The sequence below is a fragment of the Hemicordylus capensis genome, chromosome 6 (assembly GCF_027244095.1).
Source record: "Hemicordylus capensis ecotype Gifberg chromosome 6, rHemCap1.1.pri, whole genome shotgun sequence".
Taxonomy (NCBI): Eukaryota; Metazoa; Chordata; class Lepidosauria; order Squamata; family Cordylidae; genus Hemicordylus; species Hemicordylus capensis.
The window spans coordinates 91,502,838-91,529,885 of NC_069662.1; the positions used below are offsets into that span (position 1 = coordinate 91,502,838).

At 42.9% G+C, this 27,048-nt stretch overlaps 1 protein-coding gene across 3 annotated transcripts in view; it reads right to left on the reverse strand.

Annotated features, from left to right (window-relative positions):
* Window positions 1–27,048, reverse strand: part of BMPER (BMP binding endothelial regulator) — a 297,532-nt gene that overhangs the window by 204,593 nt on the left and 65,891 nt on the right. For all 3 annotated transcript variants that reach the window (XM_053264967.1, XM_053264966.1, XM_053264968.1), the window contains one exon: window positions 11,355–11,454. In XM_053264967.1, coding sequence (XP_053120942.1) covers window positions 11,355–11,454 — 100 coding nt within the window. The remainder of the gene's footprint in view (window positions 1–11,354; window positions 11,455–27,048) is intronic.

The following is a 27,048-nucleotide window of genomic DNA, read 5'->3' on the forward strand; positions in this document are numbered from 1 at the left end:
ACGGACCTCCTCAGATGACCTTAACATGCGGAAGGGATCATGCAGAAGAAGCCGCTCTCTAAGATGACTTAGACCTAAGCCATTCAGGGCTTTAAAGGTAATAACCAGCACTTTGTATTGTGCCCAGAAACATATCGGCAGTCAGTGTAACTATTTCAAGACAGGCATAATATGGTCTCTCCGGGTATTTCAGTATTACATGAAAGCTTTGAAGATGGTGATGTCTAACTTCTTTCCTTTCCTTTACTTTCCTTTCCTTCTCAGCAAACCATCATTTGAACTAGCAAGCTATGATTTACACTTGCCCATAAACCAAGATCAAAACTGGTTATGCTGGTTGTTGTCTTAACTCTTATGCTACCTAGGTCTATGGCCAAGACATGGCTCTAATCACAGACAACTGCTAGTCCCCCACAATAGTTTGTGACTCCAGATATGCATGAGGTGGCAGCCAATCAGTTAAGTGAAGCCCAGCTGAAAAGTGCAATGCAGATGAAGCAGCTGCACATGCAGAAGCAGCATTTCCCTTTTCAGATTGTGGTTCATATACAGTATAAGGATCTTTCAAAGACAAACCCAATTTTTCACTTTTAAAATATTTCTTTACAGACAATGAGGCTATTCCCATGATCCCTGGAAAGCGGGCTAGGGAGCTTTCCAGGGATCGTGGGAACCACCAGGCTCACAGGCGAGCCTGGTGCTCCCAAGGTGGCTAGCACGCCTAATTCCCCCTCCGCTTAAATGAGCGCTCTGTTAACCTCATTTTTCTGCTCGTGTGTCGCCGCAGCACGCAGCGACACATGAGTAGACCCCTGACCAGGAGGCTGCAAGCAGCCTCCCGGGATCGGGGGTCTCTCCAGGATGCCCTGTGCACTTGCATGGGGCAGCCTGAAACTTCCAGGGGCCACGTGGCCCCCAATCCCCGCAGCCCCCACTGGCTATATGACAGACTCTGCGGCCGTGTGGGCATCCAATCTGGCGGCCCAGCTACAAGCAGGTGCTCATCTGCAGGAAGAGCAGGCTAAGCCTGCTCTCCCCACAAGCCCAACAGAAGCTCTTCTCACCGATTGTGAGAAGAGCTTCATTTAGGTCTTTCTCACGATCTGTGAGAATGGGCTGGGGGCATGTGGGGAGGAAGGCAGATGATTAACCCATCCATGCTGGGATTGCGCGCCTACACGGACTCCAGCTCTCCCCGTCAGAGGGTTGCAGGCGTGTTCCCACCCGTAAATCCCATAATGCACCATGCAAGTGCATTATGGGGATACCCACACACACACATCAACCAGGAGCCCTGAAGTCTCCCAGCCCCGACTACAAGCAGCCTGGGCTGGCAGACTATCAACAAAATGGGGAGAGCAGGTTTGCCACCGTGCCACCACCAGGAGCAACATGTCTTCTGACAGTTTACATGTGCAGCAAAGAGCAGGCTAAGCCAAGCCCAATCTTTGCGGCACGTGTGAACAGCCTCCATAAATGTCTCTAAATGAAGATACTGAAGAAACAATGGGACAGGTCCACCCTCAGTAGCTTGGAATATGCCATGTTTGCAAAAATGCTATGCAAATGAATGGGAACAGTCTGTTTGCCTACAACATTCTTCAAGGCACCATATGCACTGACAGACTGCATTATTTATTTCTAAAGCATGGAAGTTATGTATGCACCAAAGCTATGATCGTCCTGGCCATTATACATTTTCAATCCCTCAGTGTGTCCTAGTGCTAAATAAAATGCCCTACCTCTTTTCCTGGGGAGTTCATTCAAAACAGGCATTTATAAACAGAGAACACATAAGGGATTTTTGGTTATGTTAGACTAGCAGGAATTTTATAAGCAAGTCATTTCCTATACTCCCAAGAGAAAAAGTTCATGGTAACATCCTGTAAACTGGCCCCATAACCCCCTTTTCCTACAGCAATTTTTTCTGGATCTCTCCACCCTTTCCTTTCCGTTTACTGCTCCCCCCACTTTTAAAAAAGTTTCTATTGGCATGAAAAATAAACATCAGGAGCGAAAAAACATTCAAAGACATATTATATTTAATTCTTGATAAATTACTCCTCCGAGGAAAGTCCAGACAAACTAGTGTAGAAATACAGGAACAAGCCAACAATACCCTAAAAAAAATCATCTGTATTTCATAAGCATTAATACTTTGACCAAGTTGAAAGAACTGCAGATCCTATAAATGGAACATATTAAATGCGTTTTCACATATTTTTGTAATATAATAAAATTAGACATTGCCCGGCCAAACCAAAATTCTGCTCTTAGACCATTTTACTTATTATTAGTTAGAGCTGGTGCAGACAAATCCTTTAGCCACTGTCAAAGAACAGGGAGTTAGCCACTCCCACCACCCCCAGCCTCCCCGCCCCACTCTTCATGATATATCATTGTGTCTGGGTGGATGTGAAGCATGGCCACTGCTCATTAAGATCATCAGGAGAGATCCATCTTTAGGTGCCACCAGTTCGTCTGGTGGCGACTAGGGATAGGGCCTTCTCATTTTGTCGCTTCTGGGTTGTGGAATGCACTCCCCATGGATATAAGAGGGTTATCTTCCTTGGAGGCCTTCAGGAGAGCCTTAAAGACCTATCGTTTTAGCCTGGTTTTTAATGATGTTTAGTTTGAATCTTAATTTTAATGAGTTTTAATCTGATTTACATGTTTTTCTGATTTTAATTGTTTTATTATGTTTTTTTTAAAAAAAAAATAATGTAAACTGCCCTGAGCCACTTTAGGAAGGGTGGTATATAAACTGAATGAATGAACAAATAAATAAATTGTGCCCTCATAATCTGAGATTTGAAACCAGAGTTTGAAACTGGTTACAAATCCCAGATTCATAAATGTTAAACTGCATGATACCTTTAATACCTGGTTTGACCCTGCATGTCTCAGTTTTCTTAGCCGTGGCGGTGGGGGGGACCAGATTGGGACCATAGCAGGGTGGGCTTTAACACTTTGTCCCTGCTGTGGTCCTGCCATGCTTCTGATCTATTTGTTTAGTTAATTTATTTTAAAATGTTTATATCCTATGTCCTTCCAGTGCAATTATTCTTGGGGCAACTCACAGAAGTAATGAATCACAATAAAACAACATGGAAATAAAAGTAGACAAGCAGCAGAGCAGTGTAAAGGTGATAAAAACTATCTAAAAACTGGAACCCAAACCAAGTTTAAGCCCACCCACCCACCCCCAATACAAACAGCAGGTAAAAGAACTAAGAAGTTGAGGTCGGTCTTCGAAGACTTTTAAAAAACCTTAATGAAGGGAGCATGGTATCCTGGGAGGGCATTCTAAAGCCAAGGTGCCAAAACTGACAAGGCCCTGATTCTAGTTCTCCCAACTAAATCTTAGTTAGTGGCAGGCCTGCAAGCAGGGCCTGTGGTGCGGAATAGTGGGCCCTGACAGACTCCTATGGATGAATTCAGTTCAGGGGCATATCTAGGGGTAGGGCAGGCAGGGCACGTGCCCTGGGCACCACTTGAAGGGGGCGCCATTTTGTAAAATTAATTTTTTTTAAAAAAATGGCTGCCAAAAACAAAATGGCCACCGTGCATGCTCAAATGGCCTCTGTGAGGCCCTAGGTCATGCCAGGCCTTGCAGAGGCCATTTGAGCATGCGTGGTGGCCATTTTGTTTTCAGTGGCAATTAAAAAAAAGATTTTAAAAAATGGCCACTGCACATGCTCAAATGGTCCCTGCGAGGCCCTAGAGGCCAGTGGGGGGAGGAGGAACCTTTGCAAACCCCCCAGCCTTTAGGAAGCCCCCTGAAGGGGCTACAGGTAAAAAAATAATAATATATAATATAAGTCACTGTACACATATTCAGATTGGCACTATGTACAGAGAATCAGGGATTGTGAATACTGAGCTGATGCTTATGAGCTAGGATTGTATTCATTTGCTCTTACTTTGCTTCTTGTGATAAGTGAGTTAAATGTGATGTCTTGCTAATATGGCTATTAATGGTGAATTTGTCTTTGAATCAGTGTGAAATCCTTAATATTAAGGCCCACTGGGAGTTTCTTGCTCTCTTTCTCTCATTTTAACTGTCTTTCTGAAAGACTAGAATATATTCCAAGCAGTCACATAGTTTACTCTGCATATCCTTTAATTATTTTCAGAGTATCTGGGAAAAGTCAAATTCTCCATTGATTTTTAAAACTTATGTAATGGTGATGCTACAATACATAGTAGAGAATTAGACAGGCACTTCTGTTTAGTTTTCCAAGTACACATCCACATAGTATTTGGGTATTTCATGAGCCCCAGCATACTGAAATTTGTAGTTTTCCAGCATTTTTTGATCTGGCTAAGTCCACTGCTAAAATAGTTTTTGAAATATTAAAAGATTAATGAGCCTGACTTGTATTTTTCAGCTGATATTATGGTAAAGTTATCTCAAAGATGGGTGTCAGATGCTTGGACAGGGGGCGCAATTTCAGTGTTTGCCCTAGGCGCTATTTTCCCTAGATACACCTCTGATTCAGTTTGACAGGTTCCAGCTATATATGGCTTTAAAGGTCAAAAACAGCACTTTGAATCTAGCCCAGAAGCAAACTGGCAACCAGTGAGTTGCCACAAGATGGGTGTAACACTCATAAAGTAATTTGCACCCATGAGTATTCTTGTGGCAGCATTCTAGACCAGTTGAAGCTTTTGAACCATCTTCAAGGGCAGCTCACACAGAGTGCATTGCAGTAATCCAGACTGGATGTAACCAATGCATGAGTGACTGAGGTCAGGGTCCAACTTCTCCAAGTAGAGTCGCAGATGGCATAGCAGCCATAGCTGGTAAACGGCACTCCTGGGCACCACTGCCACATGTCTCCAAGAACAGCATTGGGTCCAGGAGAACCCCCAAGCTGCAAACTTTGTCTTTCAGGCAGAATGCAACCTCATCCAAGTTACTTCACCTCTTGGATAATCTGTTTTACTGGCCCAGAGCACTTCCATCTTGTTGATTAAGTTTCAGCTTGTTTCCTCCTATCCAACCCAGAATGGTCCCCAACACCAGTTGGGGTACCACCTCCCTGATATCTGTTGACTGAAATGAAAGGCAAAGGCGGGTGTCATCAGCATTACATACCAGTTGATACCCATGGATAATCTTTCCAAGTGGTTTCATGTAGCTGACCAGGCACAGAGTATCTGCAGCCCAAGTTCTCCCTGTCTCTCCCCCACTCCCTGCAACCAATGCAGGTCCCTGCCCCATCTTAATTTTGTCTCTATCCCTTCAGCCAGTTCATTCTCACCCCCATTCCTTCAGCCAGTTCGTTCTCCCCCTCTCCACATCCCTTTGGCCAATTCGTTCTCACCCCCCTTCCCTTCAGCCCCGGTTTCGCTGCCTGTGCCGCCACCTGCTCAGCTGTCCTCCTCGTGAGGAGGCAGGTGGTTGGAGCTGACGGGTGCTCTCCCACCCACTCGCAGTGGCACCCTCTCCTCCTCCTCCTCAACCTCCCTCCCTCCTCAGCAAGCTAGCTCAGAAAGAGGTTCCCCCTGCTATGCTGTTCTGCCCTCTGCTCTGCCCTGCCAGGAAATCTCACGAGAGCTGCCATGCATGGGATTAGCCACAGGTATGCCTCAGAAAATTATAGAGAGAGATATTAAGCAAAATCAAGGGGATGAACAGATCCATGCAGTACTCCATAGGTCAATGGCCAAGGAGTAGAGCAGACATCCTCCCAGCACCACTTTCTAGGTACAACCCTCCAGGGAGGACCAGAGCCACCATGCAACATTGCTCCCAAGTCCCAACCTAGAGAAGTGACCCAGAAGGATAACATGGTCAATGGTATCAAACGTCATCAAGAGATCCCAGAGAATTAACAGGGTCACACTCCCCTCCATCTATCTCCTGATCACAGGTCATCCACCAGGATCCACCAAGACAGTTTCCATCCCATATCCAGGCTGAAAGCTGACCCAGAAAGTATCTAAGTCAGGTCTAGGCAACCTTGGCACTCCAGTTGTTGCTGAACTACATCTTCCATCATCCCCAACTACAATGTATTGTGGTTGGAGATGATGGGAGTTGTAGTCCAGCAGCAGCTGGAGTGACAAGGTTGCCTATCCCTGATCTAAGCTCTCTGTTTAATTCAGGACTACCCAGAGCTGAGATGCCACTAAATACTCCAACACCTTGCCCAAAAACCTGGATTAGCCACTTCCCATTAATGCTATTTACAAAAATAAAAATAAAAATCAACTAGACATGCAGGTTAAGCCATAAAGTAAAATTTCATGCAGTTAGACATAATTCACCTTGGTTATCATTAATGACAAATCATGGTTAAGGATTTCAGGTGAAAGATCTCACACATTTTAAGGTCAGCCAGAAGGAAGCTGGAGTCTACAACAAAAGCCCACTTGTGCAAATTGGCTTTCTACTCAACATAACACATATATTTCATACTCAGTTTAGCTACTAGCCACAGGACATTCAAAGGGGCATTTTAGCCTTAGGGAAAGCTGGCATACATGACTACTTAGCACAGGAGGAGGTATGCTAATTGAGCCTAAACTGAGGCTGCAGACAGGCACCACACCCTAGGAATCTAAGAGTCTTCCCTACCCTCTTTTGTAATAAGAAGGTTCAAATGAGCACAGGCATTAATCTGTACTTTCATTTCTTGAAGACAATGCTCCATGGGGAAAATGGAATTTGCCCTGCATATCACCTCTGTGAGTTGGTGACTATGTGGCCCATTTACCAAGGAATGCGCACTGGGGAATGACAACATGTAGAATAAATAAGTTGCAGAACAGCTATGAAGGTTTATGCATTCGTTCTGTTTGGCTTAACAAATGGCCATATGCAGCCTTTAGCAAAAGGGAAAACAGAGGCTGAAGAGCATTGGGATACCTCCAAAGCCTGACTCTTCTGCACTAAGAGCTGGTGTAGTGACTAAAACACTGAGCTGTGAATCAGGACTTCCCAGATTCAAATCTCACCTCTGCCATGAATTTACTAGGGAGTCTTAGGCAAGTCACCTCTGTCTCAGCTCCACAGATGCAATATAGGGAAGTTCATTATTATTTATCTTATACAATTGTTGCAAGGATTGCAACAAGATAATTCAGATGAAGTGCTCTGAACACTCAAAAGTGCCATACACATGCTAAGCATTATTATACTAGAAGAGTAATATTTAATTAGTAGCATTATTCTAAAAGAAATTTACAGGTCTGTCATAAGTGAGCAAATAAATTCTCAAATAAGGTTTGGAATCCACACAGAGGTCTGTACTTTGAAAGGGAGAAAAATTGCAGTTGGCGCAGGTCAAGCACATATGCATTTCATTGATGGTATATGACCAGGAAAACACTGAGGGCCCCCAGTTATCCTCAAAGCAACCTTGTGAGGTACATTAGACAGAAAGAGTCACTAGTCTAAGGTCTCCCAGTGAGCTTTGTTGCTGAGCAAGGATCTGAACCTGGAACTTCTCCACCTAAGTTCAATGCTCTGGCCTCTACCCCACACTGGAATGAATTCAGTGTCAATTCACATCTGATTCCCAATGATGCTCTGAAAGTGCCTCCTTCTGCCAGGCTGAACAATGTATTTCTAACCATTACCAGGGTGGGAGACCACCTGGCTTTTTGGAGGAAGGATAGTAAAGAAATGCAGAAAATCAAATTAGCATCTTGGTTTTAGAAAAGTCTCTTCAATAATTCCCTATGACACCTATACTATTCATCCATTTATTCATTCATTCGATTTCTATACTGCCCTTCCAAAAAATTGCTCAGGGCAGTTTACATAGATAAGCCCCCGCTGGCTGTCGCAGAGCCGGCAATCATGTGGGTGGCCGATCCAGCCACCCAGGGCTCCATCTGTGATCGTCTGCGGGGATCGCTCACCCCACCAAACCGGGTCTCAGTGATCGTGAGACCTGGCTCAGTGTTTCTGAAAATGCTACGGGCCCTGGTGTGCTTACTGGGCAGCGACTGGGAATGAGCAGCAGCAGGTACTCCTCACTTTTGGCATAATGGCTGGAGTGGAAGCACCATTAGCCAATGCCCAGGCCTGGCTCCCTGCCATAATGATGCTATGTCAAGGGCCTGGGATAAGACATTCTGGGGAAACTGCACCTTCACTCCAGGTGCAACAGTGTGGAGCTCCAGCAAAACTGGGGAGCCCAGACAGTGGGTGGGGTGGCGGGCAGCAGCAGTGAGTGGGCCTTCTCACAGTGCTTGTGGGGGAGTGCTGGGTTCCTACCATTTGTCCAAGGATGCCACAATCTGATGCCAGACGTGGTTAGAAGACCCTAGTTCTGTTAAGGGAGGGGAGATATACTGGTAAAGCAGTGTATGTAGCTATGCTCTGGATTTTCTGAAAATTAGCAAAGCAATTGAAAACTTAGTACAGTCATATTGCAAGTACAAGAATATAAGGGTGCTCCTAAGCTGCCACTAGAGCCATTTGGTGCTCCACAGTGGTGAAAGACTTGAGCAATCCTGCTCTCTGACCTGAGAAGCCTGTAAACTGAGAATCCTGTTGCAGGGGATTGGTCTAGATAACTGGAGAACTCTTCCAAGTCTATCGCTTCTATGGTTCTGGGGAGTGATCTTTGCCCTGCACTCACACTGACATCAATCGGAGGTGCACACTGGGAACAAGAACAGAGCACGGCTCACAGTTATCATAAACGTACCTTATCCATCTCCAATCCACTAATAACAAACACATATTCAGAAAGCAAATACATATTGTTATAGATGGAGACAGACCCAAATTTAAATGACATATCTCCATCCAACTAAATAAAGAAAGACTGCCAAATCCGTTTCTATAACAATCTGTGATATCATATGTTTTGATTAAATATATTGAATAAATGAGAGAAAGGAAAAGGCATTTTTGCCTTATTGCAGCAACTATAGAAGAACCTGGACAAAAATTCATGCTTTAACTCTTTCTTTAAAATGAGAATGAGAGATACAAAAGAACTACAAAAAGATTGTGTTCTGGTCAGTAAGGTAGTTCAGTACTATGAGAGGTAGTTCTCACAACCAGCCCTACCCAGATAGGAGAGCTGTAGCCCAGATAAGGTTGGTCATCTGAACTGCCGGGATTGCTCCTGATCCTGGCACTCCTCCCCCGGATAGCCCAGGTTCTAAACCCGGGCCAAAAGTGAAGTAGGAGGGCAGCCAGACAATGCAGAGCTCCCCCAATATAAGATAATGCCCTCTAGTTTCCCCACTCCCCCTTTCCGCTCCAGGATTGTTCATGCGGCAGTTATGTGAGCTGCAGCAGCAACTGCAGCCTTTGGTCATGTGGGGAAAGGCAGATAGAGTCCTGCCTTCCCCCCAGCCCCCCCCAGCCCCAGCCTCATGGGTCATGTGCATGATCTCTAATTTCTATAAATAAAGCCCAGTGAGGCGTATGCCTCTCTGGAAATCACATCTTGTAACTGAAAGCCTTTCCCCAACATCTCAGATGTGTTTGGGCTGGTTGTGGTTACTGCAACACTAAGAACATTTCACTGTCCACATGCTTAAGCAACTCTTTCTGAATTATTACTTCATATACTCTTGCACAAGGATGAGCCATTGTATTAAAAATGGTTTGAGGACTAATCTTGGTAAATGAGCCATCGGTATGATATAAGTTAAGAAAACAATTTGTCCAGCTGGGATCAATGGATCTACCCTCATGGTCAAAGTCATGCTTCAGAGGGTTTTCAAAGCAGAGACTAGAGGAGGCCAGGTGAATCTATGGGCAGTAATAAAGCTACATTTCTCCTTCTACAGGCTATTATGAAAGGATCCAAAAAATACCAAATCCCACCTAAGGAAAAGGACCCTGTTTGGAATGTAACCTCTCAGATATAGCCAATTTGGATTATTTTCATTAGCATAGCTATCCACACCAGTGACTAGATGTATGACTGTACAGTGAAAGCCTCCCACACTGCAATTGGTTGAGGTACTTGAGGTGCACTAAATCAGTCAGTTGAATTCCTCTGTATTCCTCTGCCAGGTTTCCTTTTCTTCTCAGTTTTGATATCTTGCCTATAATGAGGAGATGCCCTTGGCTGTTTTCACGAACTATACCAAAGGTAGAGATTTAAGCTGTACTCCGTACCCTTAAAGTATAGACTGGGGGGTGGGGGATATTGCAGATATCCACATGTTTCTGCCCATGGTGGAAACACCTGCAATATGCAAAAAGGTATGATATAATAACGACACGGACTGAACATACCAAGCTGTTTTGGAATATACAATAATTTTTTTAAAAAAGTGAAATATCCGTATTTCAGAAATATCAGAAATGAATAAAGTATTTACTAACTTGACACTAGCCACCTAATGGCACAGTGGGGAAGTAACCTGCCTAGAGAGCAGGTGGCTGTTGGTTTGAACTTGCGAAATGCAGCCATTATATATATTGGCTGCACCGTCACGCAACTCCATTTGTGCAAATCAACATTGCTCTTGTACAACTGTACGAATGTTATGTTCCACCACAAGTGTAACATTGCACAGTATGTCAGCCATTAAAAAGAAAAATAAATTTGGTTATACTTTACTGTGGTTAATGTTGATGCCAGCATATCCCTTATCCGTGGCTAAAGCCCTGCTAACCCCTGCTAACTTGGCAAAGAGGCACATTTTAATGTGGTGATTCTCTTTTATTTAGCAGGAGGAGAGTAACTGGCCCTATCCACCCCCAGCACAGTACCTCCAGTGATTGTTGCTGGTGTCTATCTTATGTTTCTTTTTAGATTGTGAGTCCTTTGGGGACAGGTTTCCATCTTATTTCTTTATTATTTCTCTGTGTAAACCACCCTGAGCCATTTTTGGAAGGGCAGTATAGAAATCGAATGAATGAATGAATGAATGAATAAAATGAGGAGGAGAATTCAGGAGGGGCTGTGAGGAGGGAAAGTGCAATTCTGAACTGATAGAGATCTTTTAACCATGGTTAAAGATAGCAAGCATCAGATCTACACAGATCTTTAAGTTCACAATGTAACAGAAAGAGCACTCGGTATTACCAATAACAGTAATATCAGTATTACCAATAATAATATTACTAATAACAGTAATATCACAAATAATAGACAAATATGGATTGAAAGCATGCCATATGCTATTATTACAACAACCTGGAAGGTACTCAAGTATTACATTTTGCTTCATTTTGAAACTTCTTTGTGAGTTAAAAGGGAGATAAATGAACAAACTCCATTCATGTGGTTTTAAGGTCTCAGGGTATTTCTGTGTGTGTAGGCAAATGTTGGATAGCTTTGGTCTTCTTTCTGACAAACACACATATAATAAAATTAATTTTAAAGACATGAAGATAAAAAGAAGTATGAAGACCACTGCACCTTTGCAACGCTCACAGCATGTTCCTCTCTGCTTAATTACCAGAGCACACTCCTTGGAAAGTACCGGACACTTCTCTCGGTTGCATTTCACTTCCTTGTTCTGTGGGGAGGAAAGGTAGAAGGCATTGAAAGCAAAAATCTAAGGTCCATCTCCATTTTCTGCCACTAAAGAAAAGCACAATGAAGCTCGATTTAGAAAAATCTTTCTTCTGCTTGAGAGGAAATTTGTGAGATACAGAGAGGTCATTATTAGCCTTTCAGACACATGGACAGAGCTTTTCCCTTGTGACATATATGCAGCAGAGGAGAGTGAAAAACTGAGAAGAGGGGAGCAATGGCAATTTTGAAAAGGAGACTGAGCCTAGATAAAGTTATGCCAAAGGAAACATGTGACTCGTTTCATGCTAATGTTACTTTTTCGTATACTGTAGAAATGATAATATTTGTGTAAACTGTAGCTGGAACTATTTGAATACCTGGTCTAGGACTTCCTTCTGCGAACAAAAATATTTGGCCACAACTGTTCAACAGGTCTGCGTATTGCAGTTAGTTTAAAAAGAAAGAAAGATGCAAGTCTAAATTTCCAACCCAAATAAAGACAAAGATGGTTTGAATGAACTCGGTTCTTTTTTTTAAACAACAAAACTACAAACTAGAGATATAATCCAGCTAATATTAAATGGTTTAAAGCCGCACTGAGAATCAAGTGCACATTCTATTCCCTCATTTAAAAGAAATATTTGTCTGAATTGGGTCCTTTATATGTTAGCACTTTGTAAATATTCTTCCATCTGACGTGTACATACCGCAGCATTGTGGGAACTGCTTCTTCATGGCTGTAGTCCACACTGCTCTAGTGAAGGGGGCTTTATCACTGGCTGACACATTCTGCAATGAGGAATAAAGCAGGCACTGCAGACGCCACTGTGGGCTCTAGCATATTCAGCAAGGCTGTTGCACATTCCAGGACAGTTTACCCTTGCGTGATCACAGTTCATGTGCTACTTGCTTTATTCCAAATGCAAGTAATGTGTGTCCTGCAGTCACACAAAGCTAAGCTGTACCAGGACAGCCCTCTTGTACAGTAGTGTCACCATGTGTGTGATGGCCAGAGAGGCACAGGCAGGTCTGCAAGTCTCATGTTACACTGCAGAATATATCAGCCACTGTATTCTTAAATCACGTAAACAAGTCTTATGGCTTGATCTTCAAGCCATACACTCAAAAACAGCCATACGGTTTTTCTCCATTTTCTCCAAAAGCTTCCATCAACTTTCTCCAGAGTATCCAAATATACGGTTGGTGACAGGACACTGGCTAAATGGGTCGTTGATCCTAACAAATGCAGCAGATGCAACTTGTATGAATGTATATAATACGACTCAAGTAAGCTAAGTTATATCCTTGATTGGACTATTGCCTTCATACCCTGCTTGTAAGCTTCCCAGAAGAAACCTGATAGCCATCATTAGAAACGAGGTTCTTCTTATATTCTGAATCATTACTGGTGTAGTACCTAGGACGTAGGACAGATCGGGAACACCAAGATTTAAGTCACTGCTGAGAGAACTCAGAAACCTGTGCCTTGGGCTGGTCTCTCTAAGTTTAACCCATTTCACAGAATTGTTGTGAGGATGAAATGGCAGTGGGGGAGCCTCAGAACGACATACACTACTCTGAGCTCCTTGGAGGAGTTCCTGGCTCCTAGGAAGGGATACAAATGTAATAGATACATAGATTTCTCTCCCTATCCATGGCTGACATAGTGAGGGGAATTTCTCAAAGTAGTCCAATTGCAATTAAAAGGACAAGTGAGGCATACCATTTGAGTAACTTTCCTCACCATGTCAGCCCATAAATTTAATGAAAATATTCCTGTGCTCTTGGCTGTGTGTTATAGTGGTCAACTGGGAGTGTAGGAAGACCCTCCTAGAAGAGAAAGATGCCTAGACTAAACTTGGGCTCAAACTTGGGTTCAGATCTCACCACACCATCAAGTCACCAGGAAGGCCTGGCAGATACAAGCTATAGCTGTTTTCCAGAAACAAGGGGGCACAACAGTAATATTCTAAGCCTGCAGTTTTAAATGATGAACTATTCCCCACCCCCACCTAATCTAGGAGCCAGCCCAAAATTTAAGAGCCAAACAATGAACACTTGACAGAATTACTGGACTTAGTAATGGACATGTAAAACTGTTCATCACTACAGCTGGTAACTTCCAGGTTGGACTACTGCAATGCACTCTATGTAGGGCTGCTTTTGTTCATAGTTTGGAAACTTCAGTTAGTAGTTCAAAATGCAGCAGCCAGATTGGGGGATCCCAAAGAGACCACATGATGCCTCTTCTTATGCCTGCTGCTGATATGTCTCCAGGCAAAGTACAAAGTGCTGGCTATTACCTAAGCCCCAAATGGCTTAGGTCCGAGTTACCTAAGAGAGCACCTTTCTCTACAAGCTCCTCACTGCTCATAAAGATCATCAGGATGGATCTGCCTTCTTCGGGTGCCACCAGTTCATCTGGTGGCGACCTGGGATCGGGCCTTCTCAGTTGCCGCCCCTAAGTTGTGGAACACGTTCCCCATGGATATAAGAGGACTGTCTTCCTTGGAAGCTTTCAGGAAAGCCTTAAAGACCCATCTCTTTAGCTGAGCTTTTAATATCTAGTTTCAACCTTACTGTAATTTTAATGAGATCATATCTGGTCTAAATGTTTCTTGATTTAAATTGTTTTATTCTCTGTTTTTGATTGTAATGTAAACTACCCTGAGGCACCTCAGGAAGGGCAGTATATGAACTGAATGAATAAATAAAGAAATAAATAAAAGGGACATTCTCCCTTTTACAAGTAACGTACTCAGAATAAAAACAGGAGTGCCTGAGATAAATAAAGATCTTATTAAATAACTGTACCTTTGAATATCCTAGCCTAGGCATCATGGTTCCCTGGCACTGATAGGGACTCAAGCCCTGAATTAATGTTGCTACCACACTCTCTAGGGCAGGAGACCATCAGTTATCACTAACTCACAGTAGTCAGGATGCAGCCTCAGTCACATTGCCTGCATCCAGTCATAAGCCATGGCTGGACAACAGTTCAGAATCAACAACCATGAGTCAAGTGATACAAAAGACTTGGTTGTTCTCAGAGTATTGATAATACACAATGAACAGGATGGGAGTCATCCAAGAGAGCAGCTTTCAGAATAAAAATGCTGGCTGATATCCAAACTAACTTTGCATGTGTGGAATAACATTTCATATGCACAATGCGAATGGGCTGATTTTCAACAACCCTGCATTCCCTCTGCAACCAACTGCAACTTCCAAAAAAGTACGTCAGTGAGGGACAGACTGTGTCCACAACCTCCATTACAGAGGGCAAAGGGGACCAGTGAAAATAACCCATGCCCCATTGTGCATGTGAAACACTGCACTGTGCATGTGTGTTAGTCTGGATGTCATCTACTGTTGGCAAAATGGAACATCTATACCATTGTCAAGGCACATAAAATGCCAAACATTATTTATATAGCACATCTCCAGTGTTCAAAGCACTTTGCATCCATTATCTCAGTGATTCTTACAACAACCCTGTAAGGTGTTTCATTTTTACGGCCTCAATATGGCAGATGAAGGACTGAGGCTGAGAGAATAATAGCTTGTCTAAGGCCACCTACTGAGCCTGAAACTGAAGTGAGATTTGAGCTATGGACTTTGCAGCTCAGCCTGTGTATGCTACACTAGCTCTCTAGATGCAAATTATTTTAAAATTTAAATTTACAAATTGGCTGAGACCTGCCAGCCAATGATATTATGTTCTACAGTGCCCCTCAGAGCACAAAAGGATGCCAATTCCTACCAGAATCTATGGCAAATAGTTTCTGATAGCATTATGAAAGTCCTGGGAAAGCTTTAAATAAAGTTACTCAGCTACCTTCCAGTAAAGAAAGCTTGGTAACGAAGGCAAGCAATGGCAGCAACTCTGCTAATAACAAAACAAACATTGGTGAACAACAATCTTTAAGCCCCCACTTGACACTCAGACCCCAACCACCATAGCTTTGCATCTTTTATTTTTCAGAAATAAAATTTTACTACTGGAAATTCCTTACTTAAACACAGCACAGAAGGCCCCCTCTGCAGCAAACTCCACCTATAATTACTGGTTTGGTCCATTATATGACATAGAATCCCACTTGCCAGATGCCACTGTCCACTTTAGTAGATCATATGGCATAATTAGAGACCCCCCAAAGAGTGAAAAATCAAAGGGGAAAGGCGAATATCAGTCATAAAACTGAGTCATGAAGAGGCTCTGTTGTTTGTTTCTTTGTTTCTTATGGCCAGAGCCAAGGTGCTTTTGAAGGGTAGCTTAAAGTTTTTACTATATATGATCCTCTTGGGGCGGTTTTTTTAAAGGAAAAAGAAACACTCCCAACTCTCACACTCTGTCTTATGCTTCTGCAGTCAGTGTCTGTTTTGTTATAAAATATGATTCATTATCCCTTCACCAGGCCAAATCTGCAATTATTTCAACTGCAGTGACTGTAAAGTATGAGCAGGAAGAATTTGAGTTCTCAAACTGGGGATCAGCTGCTGTCAGAACAGTGTTTATTGTCAAAATGATTCACTCATGTGTTCTCCTGGCTGTTTTGACACTACTATACAGTTGCAAACACTTAGCCATAAATCTGAGTTACCTGAACAGTTGCGCAGCTGTACAGCTTCCTTGCATTTCTGAATTGGCTCAGTGCAGGCACAACATATGCTGTGGAACTGGACCCAATCATGTCAAGGCCAAATTCTGCTTGCACTCACATGAGCAGGGGCACCATTTCAGAAAGGAGTGGGAACAAAGAGATTTCAGTGGTGGGAAAGATACATAGCAAGTTTCAGAGGTCCAGGAATAAATTGTAGGAAAGCATTCTTTTTAAAATGTTTGTTCAGCTGTGGTGATCATATTTTTAATACTTCATCATAACAACTAAAGCAATATTAGATCTATTTAATTGTTCATTAATTATAGTTATACAGTATGGAGAAACAGCACAGAGGAGTTACATCCAAGATTTAGGTGCACCTAAGGAATACTTCTGTGTGATTTGAAACACACACAATCGATTCCTCTCTCCTATTTTTCCTTCCCTGAGTTAGGATAAAATTACTTTACAATGAAATACCAGAAAAAGATTTCAGCTACCTCTGTTTGATAACCTGAACCAACACTCTAGCTGATTAAGGCATTGGTCTCAACCCATACATCCTTGTGCATGCACATGTTGTGTGAGAACATGCATAAAGCTTTTTGCTCACCCACCCACTGTACCCTGTTGCATTTAGTCTCCCACCCCTCCAGACAGATGACTAGCAATGCCAGGTGCTGTATACAGGGGGGTTGACCATAGATGCAAAAACAAGTGGTGCAAAAACGTTTATTGATGAAAAAGAAGTCCCTATGCATTTCGAGGAATACCCTCTTCTCGGGATAGTCCTTATCCTGCAGAGTACAAAATGTACCTCTTATCATTAGCTACTGGTAAATGACAGGTTTTGTAAGCGGCAAGATAAAGACTATCTCCTGAAGAAGAGGATATTCCTCAAACGTGTAGGGATTTCTTTTTCATCAATAAACAGTTTTGCACCATTTGTCATCTTCAGCCTTGCTGTTGTGGCGCCTGCCTCTTATGTGTATCTACATGGGGTTTGACCCCATATAAAGCATCCTTTTAGGTATGTTGTACCTGGTCCAAAAAGTTGTCCATGTATGGATTTGCCCTTGCTGGACTGAGGCAATAGTTCGTTTTGGTTTTAACTAAAGAGACTTTCACTAACTCTCCTTTAACTCTCTTGGTTTTAACTAAAGAGAGTCTAATAACAAGTGACCTCAATGTTCCTTTCTACTTTGGTCGAAGGGGGAGTGGGATCTAAAAAAAACCCTTCCAACATCCTCTTCCCTTTGGGAGTATAGACCTGTTCAGACAACCTTGGATATTTTCCTTAATGCTATGCTTCTGCTAGCCCCATTTCTTAATCAGCAGTACTATATCCCACCCTCCCAAAATAATGAATGGAGGGGTGAGAACAATGGCAAAGTGCCTTCCTGTTCTTCCACATATCCTGGGAAGATAGCATTAGGGAAGGCAGGTGCACAGCCCACGAAGATCTAAACAAGATCTAAATGGAAAAGGATTTTGAAAATGGCAAAGTATTGTTGCAAGAAGAGCAGGCAGCATTGCTGGGGCCCAGGCCCTCACCCTTTTCTTAGAAGGCCCTGATTGATTCTGCAGTATTTGAGTAATAGAATAGAGAAGTGCTCAGCTCTCAAAGCAGAGGAAATAAAACTTCAAAGCTCACAAAATGCCAGGGGAGCCATTGTGTGCCCCCTCCCCCATCACAAGTGGGAGGCAGAGTTGTGCAGCCAAAAACCAGTGATGTCACAAGAGGTGCTCATGCCAAACATACAGCCACATTCTGCAAAGCAACTGCATGCTAGCCTAAGGTATTGTGTTTTCTTTTCCCAACTTACAATGTATTATGAATGCAGAGAGAAAAGCGTATCCTGAAACAAAAGCACCATTGAAGAAGGAATAAAGGATCCCTCACACAATTCCTGTGTTAAAAATATATGGAAAGGCTGCATGCCTTCTTCTAGGGGCAGCCCTTTCATGAGGTAAGGTGAGGCAGTCTCCTCAGGTAGCAGATTATTCAGATGCCAGCATACAGGGATGGATTAGCATTTTTGCCAACCAGAGGCAAAAGGCTTTTTGTAGAAAATGCCACTGTGCGGTGGCAGTAGGCTGTGTAGAGGGGGAGGCTGAGGGGAAACTTCCCCCCTTTTCCCCAGGCACGGTGGCAGCTGCAGCAAGGGTGGGGGAGGGGGCAAGGAGAAAGTCCCCCACATGGCATTTTTTTATTTAAAAAAACACCGCTGCACGGTGACGGAAGCACAGAGGCAGTACTCAAGAGGCAAGTGCAATCAGTTGGGAGGAGGGAGGGCAGCTGGAGGGAGCTCGTAGCCAGCCTCCCATCCTGGTTAAAGGGGGAACTCTCTGCTCCTCACCCCCCCCTCCCTGCAGCCTCCACCACCAGCGCCATGCCCCATCTCACCCTCCCTCCCTGGGTAAAAGGTAGATAGTTGGTTAAGGGGAGCTCTCCACAGCTACTTCCGTAATTGGGGACTTTCCGCCATGGGGACTTTCCGCCATATGGACTTTCTCCTCACCCCCACCCTCACTGCAGCCACCACCGCCATCCCGGGGTGGGGAGCAGAATTTGCCACCATAGGCAGATGCCTCCTCTGCTTCTCCGGTAATCCACCATTACCAGCAGGGTGGCAAGATGCCTCTCATTTGTCGCCATGCATGCAGCTCTCTGGGACCTATATGGCCTTTGCAAGTTTTGCAGGAAGTGCCTCTCCTCAAACTCCTTGAAAAACTTTCATGAAGTATGAGGACAGAAGGAGGCAGATACGAGCTACCATTCCTCTTCTTGCTCCCCATGCATGTCCAAGCTTTCAAGAGTTGGTTTTGAAAGGGGGTTGACCTCCACCAGGGGCATGGGCAAGATAGCATTTTGTGCCTCACCTCAGGCACTGCAATAACTTAGGCTGCCCCTGAGTTTGACTCTTTCCTTCTCTTCAGACACCATGCCTCCTTCTTCCTCCCCCCTCTCCTTCAAGTCACTCTCCAAGGCCCACTTCTCTAGCAAAGCATTCTTGATCTACTAAAGTTTAACCTTAATAGCCCATCCAGTATCATCTGGGTTTCACCAAAACCTCTCCTATGGTCAATCTACTCTCCAACTGGCCAAGGTTACACATATATATTTTAGTCACTTCAAAGTGAAAGTGGCCTACAACTACTGAACATCCAGCACTAGGAAGAATTCTGTGTAGGTGAAAAGCTCACATACAGCTCTGTGTTCCTAATGAATGTATTTCCCTGCTATCCTACTCTAGACAAAATGTCTGGTAAAAGTTCCATCTGTAATGGAGCTTTTCTTTATAATACAGCTAAAACAAAGCAAAACAAAAACCCTCTACCTTTCCACTCTGACTGATGAAGAGGTCTATACAGGTTGAAAACGTGCATGATTCTCTGCCAACACACAGTTGGCTCAAGGAAGATATCGCATTACCTATTCTATACTTCAAAAGATCTGCTGAATATTCATCTCTTAAAACAAGCATGCGTAATTCCACTGAAACCTTTGGAGTTGTGCCTGCTTTCTGCTCTAACTAGATATGACCCTTAAACCATTCCAGAATATCCTTTGAAAGTGTTATGGTCTAACGTGATTCATACCATGTAGGCTATATCTTCAGAAATGTCATGACCAGTAAAACATGATGTGAAGGAAAAGGACATTTCTGTGTATATCATCCCCCTGTCTCCCTTCCACCACAACCACTTCTGTCCCCCACTCAGATCAAGCAAGGTTGGTAAATCATTGTTTTGTCTATTGTAGTCTAGTGTTGTAAAACGTAGGTCTCTAAAGTCTTGTATGGATTGTAAAGATAAAGAGATAAAACCTCAAGAAATTATTCCTTGGATTTTTGTTTTAATCTGCATCCCAAAAATTTCATTCACAACTGTATTTAAATGCATCTTCTTGTTCCCTTTAGTTTGAAGTGGCAGAGAGAGAAAGAAAAGTTGGGGGGGGGATTAATCAGGTCAAATTACCTTTAACAAAAAAATCCTTTACTTCCAAATATGTTCCACCATTAACCTAGAAGCCCAACATTTCAATACTTCTCCCAGTCATACATTTAATGAAATCATTAAGCAGTGGCAAAAAGAACAGAAAAGAGCAGCCAAATCTCCATATACATTGTTGACAATGTGTTTCAGAGACTGTTGAAAGCTTCACAGATACTTTGATAGAGCTGCTCTGAAGGGGGGGGAAACACCCTTCTCTCAGACTGCAACATTCAGAAGCCAAGATTTTATAAGGCAGGGAGGAGAGGATTTTCTCCCTCTTTTGTTAAAAAAGGGCAACCGCGTACTTTTGGCATCAGAGACTATAGAAGAGACATATTGCTCATAAATACATAAACCATTTTATAAATCATAAACCTAGGAGTCAGGCAAAATCCATAATAGGATCCCAAGAATCATAATATATAATACGTAATTATAGTTAAGCACAACAGTTATTTTAAACAGATGGTTTATAGATCACATCTGGGATTTTTTTTAAATTTCATTTTCATGTATAAACACAAAGAAAGACCATAAATACTAGGCCAGGGATAGGGTTTTTAAAAAATTATTAAGGTACCAGGAAGTTCTCCTTGGCAAGTTTCTTTGAAGTTCATGGAAGCTGGGAATATAGTATACTGTGCCACCGTGCTCTTGAACAGGTCCATTTCTTTCACTGGGGCTTCTGCAGGAGAATTTCCCAGGTAATTGTGCTCTTTCTGGGTGGGTGGAAGTTATGACAGTAGGATGATGTTTCTCAGTGGGGTTAAGCTGATACAGAATAATATGTCCCATATTACATAATATGTCCCTTGTGACTCCTGGGCCAGTCAGAATTCACTTTAGAATTCAGATGTGCCTAAAAATAAGAAATCTGGGGAAATTCAGGAGAATAAGTCAAAGAGTTTGGGGTGTATCTTTCAAATAACAATATATAGCCCCCAGTGCACTTCATACCACGTTCACTGTTGCTTTAACCCATTAGCTTCCTGACCCAGTGTTCCACTGTTTCCCCAATTCCCATGTTTCATCCCTTGCTCTCTCGACATAAAATAATTATGGCCCTCTGGATCAAAACTCTGACAGTGACTGGGAGTTGCAGCAGAAAATCAGGGAAGAATGAAGGAGAGGCAGGGCTGTAATAATGGGTGACTTTAATAACCCACACATAGACTGGGTAAATTCACAGTCAGGAAATGACAAAGAGGTCAAATTTCTAGATACACTGAATGATTGTGCCCTAGAAGAGTTGGTCTTGGAAACAACCAGAGAGAAAACGACCTTGGACTTAATTCTGAGTGGCACCCAGGACCTGGTGTGTGATGTCAGTGTCATCGACCCTTTAGGGAACAGTGACCGCAATGTGATCAAATTCAGCATACATGTGGGGAGTAAATTGCCAAAGAAGTCTAACACAGACATTTTGAATTTCAGAAAAGGGAACTTCTCCAAAATGAGGAGTATGGTGAAAAAAAAGCTGAACGGAAAAATCAGGAGAGTCACTTCGCTCCAGAATGTATGGACTTTACTCAAAAACACAATACTAGAAGCTCAGTTAGATTGTATACCCAAAAGGAGGAAAGGGACCACTAAGTCCAGGAGGATGCCAGCATAGATAACAGGTACCGTCAAGGAAGCCATAAAAGGGAAGAAGATTTCCTTCCGAAATTCCTTCCTGTCCAAATGAAGAGAACAGAAAGGAACACAAACTCTGGCAAAAGAAATGCAAGGTGACAATAAGAGAGGCGAAAAGTGAGTTTGAGGAACATTTAGCTAAAAATATCAAGGGGAATAACAAAACCTTCTTTAAATACATCAGAAGTAGGAAACCTGCCAGGAAGGTGGTTGGACCCTTAGACAAAGAGGGAGTGAAAGGGATTATTAAGGAGAATATGGAGGTTGCAGAGAAGTTAAATGAGTTCTTTGTGGCCGTCTTCACGGCAGAGGATACTGAGCATATACTTGTTCCTGAACCAGGCTTTTCGGGGATGGAGGCTTAAGAACTGAGTCAGCAGTGACAAGAGATGATGTCCTAAACTGTCTGGAAAAACTGAAAACTAGCAAATGCCAGGGCCGGATGGCATCGATCCAAGAGTCCTCAAAGAACTCAAATGTGAAATTGCTGACCTCCTTGCTAAAATATATAACTTATCCCTGCAATCCGGCTCTGTGCCGAGGACTGGAAAGTAGCCAATGTAACACTGATTTTCAAAAAGGGATCCAGGGGCAATCCGGGAAATTACAGGCCGGTTAGCTTAACGTCCATTCCAGGCAAATTGATGGAAAGCATCCTCAAGGATAAAATTGTAAAGCACATAGAACAACAGGCCCTGGTGGGAGAGAACCGGCATGGCTTCTGCAAAGGTAAATCTTTCCTCACAAAGCTTTTGGAGTTCTTTGAAAGTGTCAACAAGTGTATGAATCAAGGTGATCCAGTTGACATAGTATACCTGGACTTCCAAAAAGCTTTTGACAAAGTTCCTCATCAAAGACTCCTGAGAAAACTTAGCAGTCATGGGATAAGGGGACAAGTACATGTGTGGACTGCTAACTGGTTGAAAGACAGGAAACAGAGCGTAGGGATAAATGGAGAGTTTTCACAATGAAGGGAAGTAAGAAGTGAGGTCTCCCAGGGATCTGTACAGTGCTTTTTGATTTATTCATAAATGATCTAGAAGTAGGGGTAAGCAGCGAGGTGGCCAAATTTGCAGATGATACCAAACTCTTCCAGGTAGTGAAATCCAAAATGGATTGTGAGGAGCTCCAAAAGGATCTCTCCAAACTGGGTGAGTGGGTGACAAAATGGCAAATACGGTTCAGTGTTGGTAAATGTAAAGTTATGCACATTGGGACGAAGAACCCCAAGTTTAAGTATATGCTGATGGGATCTGAGCTGTGTGTGACTGACCAGGAGAAGGATCTTGGGGTCATGATGGACAACTTGTTGAAAGTGTTCACTCAATGTGTGGCAGCTGTGAAGAAGTCCAGTTCCATGCTAGGGATCATTAGGAAGGGGATTGAAAATAAAACTGATAACATTATAATGCCCTTATACAAAACTGTAGTGCGGTAACACCTGGAGTACTGCATACAATTCTGGTCACCACATCTAAGAAAGGACATTGTAGAATTGGAAAAGGTGCAGAAGAGGGCAACCAAGATGATTAGGGACCTATAGCACTTTTCTTATGAGGCAAGGCTACAACACCTGGGGCTATTTAGTTTAGAAAAAAGATGGCTGTGGGGAGACATGATAGAGGTCTATAAAATCATGCATGGTGTGAGGAAAGTGGATAGAGAGAAATTCTTCTCCCTCTCACATAACACTAGAACCAGGGATCATCCCATGAAACTGATTGCCAGGAAATCAAGTACCAACAAACAGAAGTACTTTTTCACACAACACATAATTAACTTGTGGAATTCTCTGCCACAAGATGCAGTGACAGCCAACAACCTGGGTGGCTTTAAGAGGGGTTTGGATAACTTCATGGAGGAGAGGTCTATCTTCGGCTACTAGTTGGAGGGCTGTAGGCCACCTCCAGGCGCAAAGGCAGGATGCCTCCGAGTACCAGTTGCAGGGGAGTAACAGCAGGAGAGAGGGCATGGCCTCAACTCCTGCCTGTGACTTCCAGCGGCATCTGGTGGTCCACTGTATGAAACAGGATGCTAGACTAGATGGGCCTTGGGAGTGATCCAGCAGGGCTATTCTTATGTTTTTAACATAAAATTTTCTTTTATCTAAGATTCTTTTGATGTTTTTCGTGTCATGCCCTTTTCTCATTAGCTCCTCCTTTCTCAATTGCCTTATCTTTTCCTTCTCAGAATGCTGCTGCTATTCACTGCCTTTAGACACTGCTTTTTGAGCCTCCACTTTCTCTGAGAAGTCTTGCTTCTTGGGCATTCTTCTCACTAAGGCTAGGTTCAGAAGGAATACGAAACCGGAGGTCCTTTCACCTCTGGTTTAGCTAAACAAATGTCCAAACCCGGGGAACTACAGTTTAAGGGGGAAAGGTTTCCCTCCCCAAACTCCATATGTCACCTTCGGTTATCTTTAGGTTTTGTTGTCCCAACCTCCGGTTTGCCTGTGGCCGCGGTATGTTCAAATGTGGCCCCGCTGTCAGCCTTCTCCCAATATGGACTACAGGAAAGAAGGAAGCCCACACAGTCAGCTCGCTCGCCTCTCTGTAGTCTCGCTGACTGCAGAGAGGCCCCTCTCTCTAATGTCCAATCGTGGGCAGAGGGAGGGGAGTGCGGAAACACGAGTCCATTCCATATTACGTCTGAACTGGACTTTTGTGTCCCAACCTCCCCAACATCTCTACTATTCCACCCACTACCATACTGGTCAACAACATTCAGCCTCTGCCATCCTTAAGCCCTGAGCAAGGTTTCAGCCAACAACATTGACCTCCAGCTTCCCTCACAGAAATTGCAGTGTTTGTCAAGCATCTATCACTGATCCTTCTCTTTGAGCAGCAAAAATGTTTATGAACATTCCATTTTCTCCCAGCAGCTCAGCCAGTGACTATTATGATCACAGTCAATAGCCTCAAGTAAAAATTGCAAAGGTTTGTAAGACAAAGGGGCATTAACAGAATGCCCATACATTACAAGGGTGGGAAATGCATGCTCTCTGTTCACAGAAACACATGATACCCTCAGTGGAGTCCCTTGGGCTACCCAGTGTTGGGCTGGGAACAAGGTTTGCCCCCTCCATGAAAGAGGCCACAAATGTAGCATTTTCCTCCTATGGGAGTAAACGGCAGCCATTCATTCATTTCATTTATAGTAGAAAGTAAAGGCCTATATTCAGGGGGATACATTTGGAGTACTAACCCTGCCCCTTTTCTCTGCTGACTCCCTCTTCTTGGCAGGTTTTGCCCCTCCCTCAGCAGGCTTGACAACTGCAGCCCATTTACTTGGCTTCATAGAACTTCGTAAATTATCTTTATACCCTGCTTCATCAAGTGGTTTTCTGAGGCAGCTTCCAATAATAAAATCGAAAACAAAGCTATTAAGTCACTACAAGAATACATTCAAAATATCCTAAGCACTAAAATATGAAAGCATGAAAAGAACAGCAGATAAACTGGACAACAGATAGTTAAAACTAAAAAAACCCAGTTAAAACTCAAAAATAGCTGCAGATAAAATTTGTTTAATTTTGCAGGTAAGCTTAAAAGCCTAGATGATTAAAATAATTTTATTATTTATTTGCCCATTTGTATACCACTAGAAGTACATTATCTCTAGACAGATTACACAAAGTGAGAAGCTTTTACCTGGCATCTAAAGCTCATGAGGACAAGTGTCAGGCATACAGACCTAGGGAGGGCATTCGAAATGTAGAATGCCACTACAGAAGATGCCTATTTCTGGTTCTCAAGGTACCTGTAGGAGGGCCTGCTCAGATGAACTTAGGGTACTACTACTATGAAAATGTACAAATCATTTTTCAACAGAAAGTTCTCAAAGTAGTTTACATAGAACAAAAATAAATATGAAAGCAAGTAAGTAAGATGGGTACAGCCATGTTCATACAGGGGTAGGTGACCCTTGAGACAACCTATAAAGCACCATATGACTTGAGACCAGGGTAACACCAGCATTTTGGACTGCACCTGGAAATGCACAGTAACAGGAAGTCATTGTTTTTAAAGACAGATGAGATGTGTTCCACATAATTCAATGGGAGCCATGGAGATATCTGCTCACTTCTCTCTGTAGGGCCTCACCCTCATTTTAACTTCTTGTTTATGCTAGAATGTGAAACTCAGATGTACAGAAACAAAAATATTACTGCCTTTTACGTACACTTTGATCAAAAGATATTGCAACAGTCTATTTTTTCCAGCTATCACTACTACTGAACATTCCCTTTTCTGGGGATATAAAGTTTATGTCAACTCATTCACAAGAAAGACAAACCAGACACAGGCCTGACTTCAGTGTTGCTTGTTCTGGAATCCCACCTCACCAATAACTTATTCATCCCCAAAGCATGGCCTATATTTTACCTACCATCAAACAGCTCTGTGTATAAAAACCCCATTATAATGACAAATAATATCAGGACTAAAAATCCTTAACTCATATGGTACAGCAAAATAAAATGCCAACATGAAAAGAAAGATTTTTGGTGGGTTTTTTTAAAAATCTGAAATGTTTGGCTGAAACTTAGAATGGGACCTGTTCCAAACCACAGTTTTAGGACAGCTGCCAAAATTCCTACAGGATTCCCTATTGCGTCTCCGCTTAAAAGTGGGGGAAAGGAAGCAAAAAAGGAGAAAAGATCACCCCTCTAAGAACTGCTTTCTCCAACACGCATGTGACTTGGAACAGGAACCATGCTTCTTTGGGGAATAGGGGAATATAGGGAGCACTCAAGAATAACCTGACTTGCTGCATTCTGAGCCTAAAGTTTGATTATCAGGTGCACAGGAGAAACGGACTGTGCAGCAGCAAGAGAAGATGCTAATTGTCAAGATGCTAATTTTCTTATTTAAAAAAATATTTTCAACCGTTTTGTAATGTATTTTCAGCATCATTTGGTTTTAAAAAAAATTATCATTTGCCATTGCCATAAATCTAAAAAAGAATTGTAATCTATCTTTTGCCATGCGTGCATGCACACACACACACCCTTTATTCACATATTATAGTCAACACTCATACGAGTGTACAGTGTACACAGGTACAGAGCTGCACACAGATACAGTTAGTCACATGTTACGTTGAACATAGGGACAGCAGTACTCTTCCTTTCTGTATCATCTGTTTGAGAGTAGGGATGTGAGAACTGACTTGCTTTGAGCTGGACTCATAATCAAGCTGGCCTAGTTCGAGCACTCTGAATTAGAAATTGACAAGCCCCTCAAAAAGGGGGTGCCGGTCTGAGTTCAAACTGGACTGGCCTCCAGTTCAAAGAACCGGCTTGCAGGCTGGCTCAGGTGTACTTGTAAAGGGATTCCCCTTTACAAGTAAGTAAA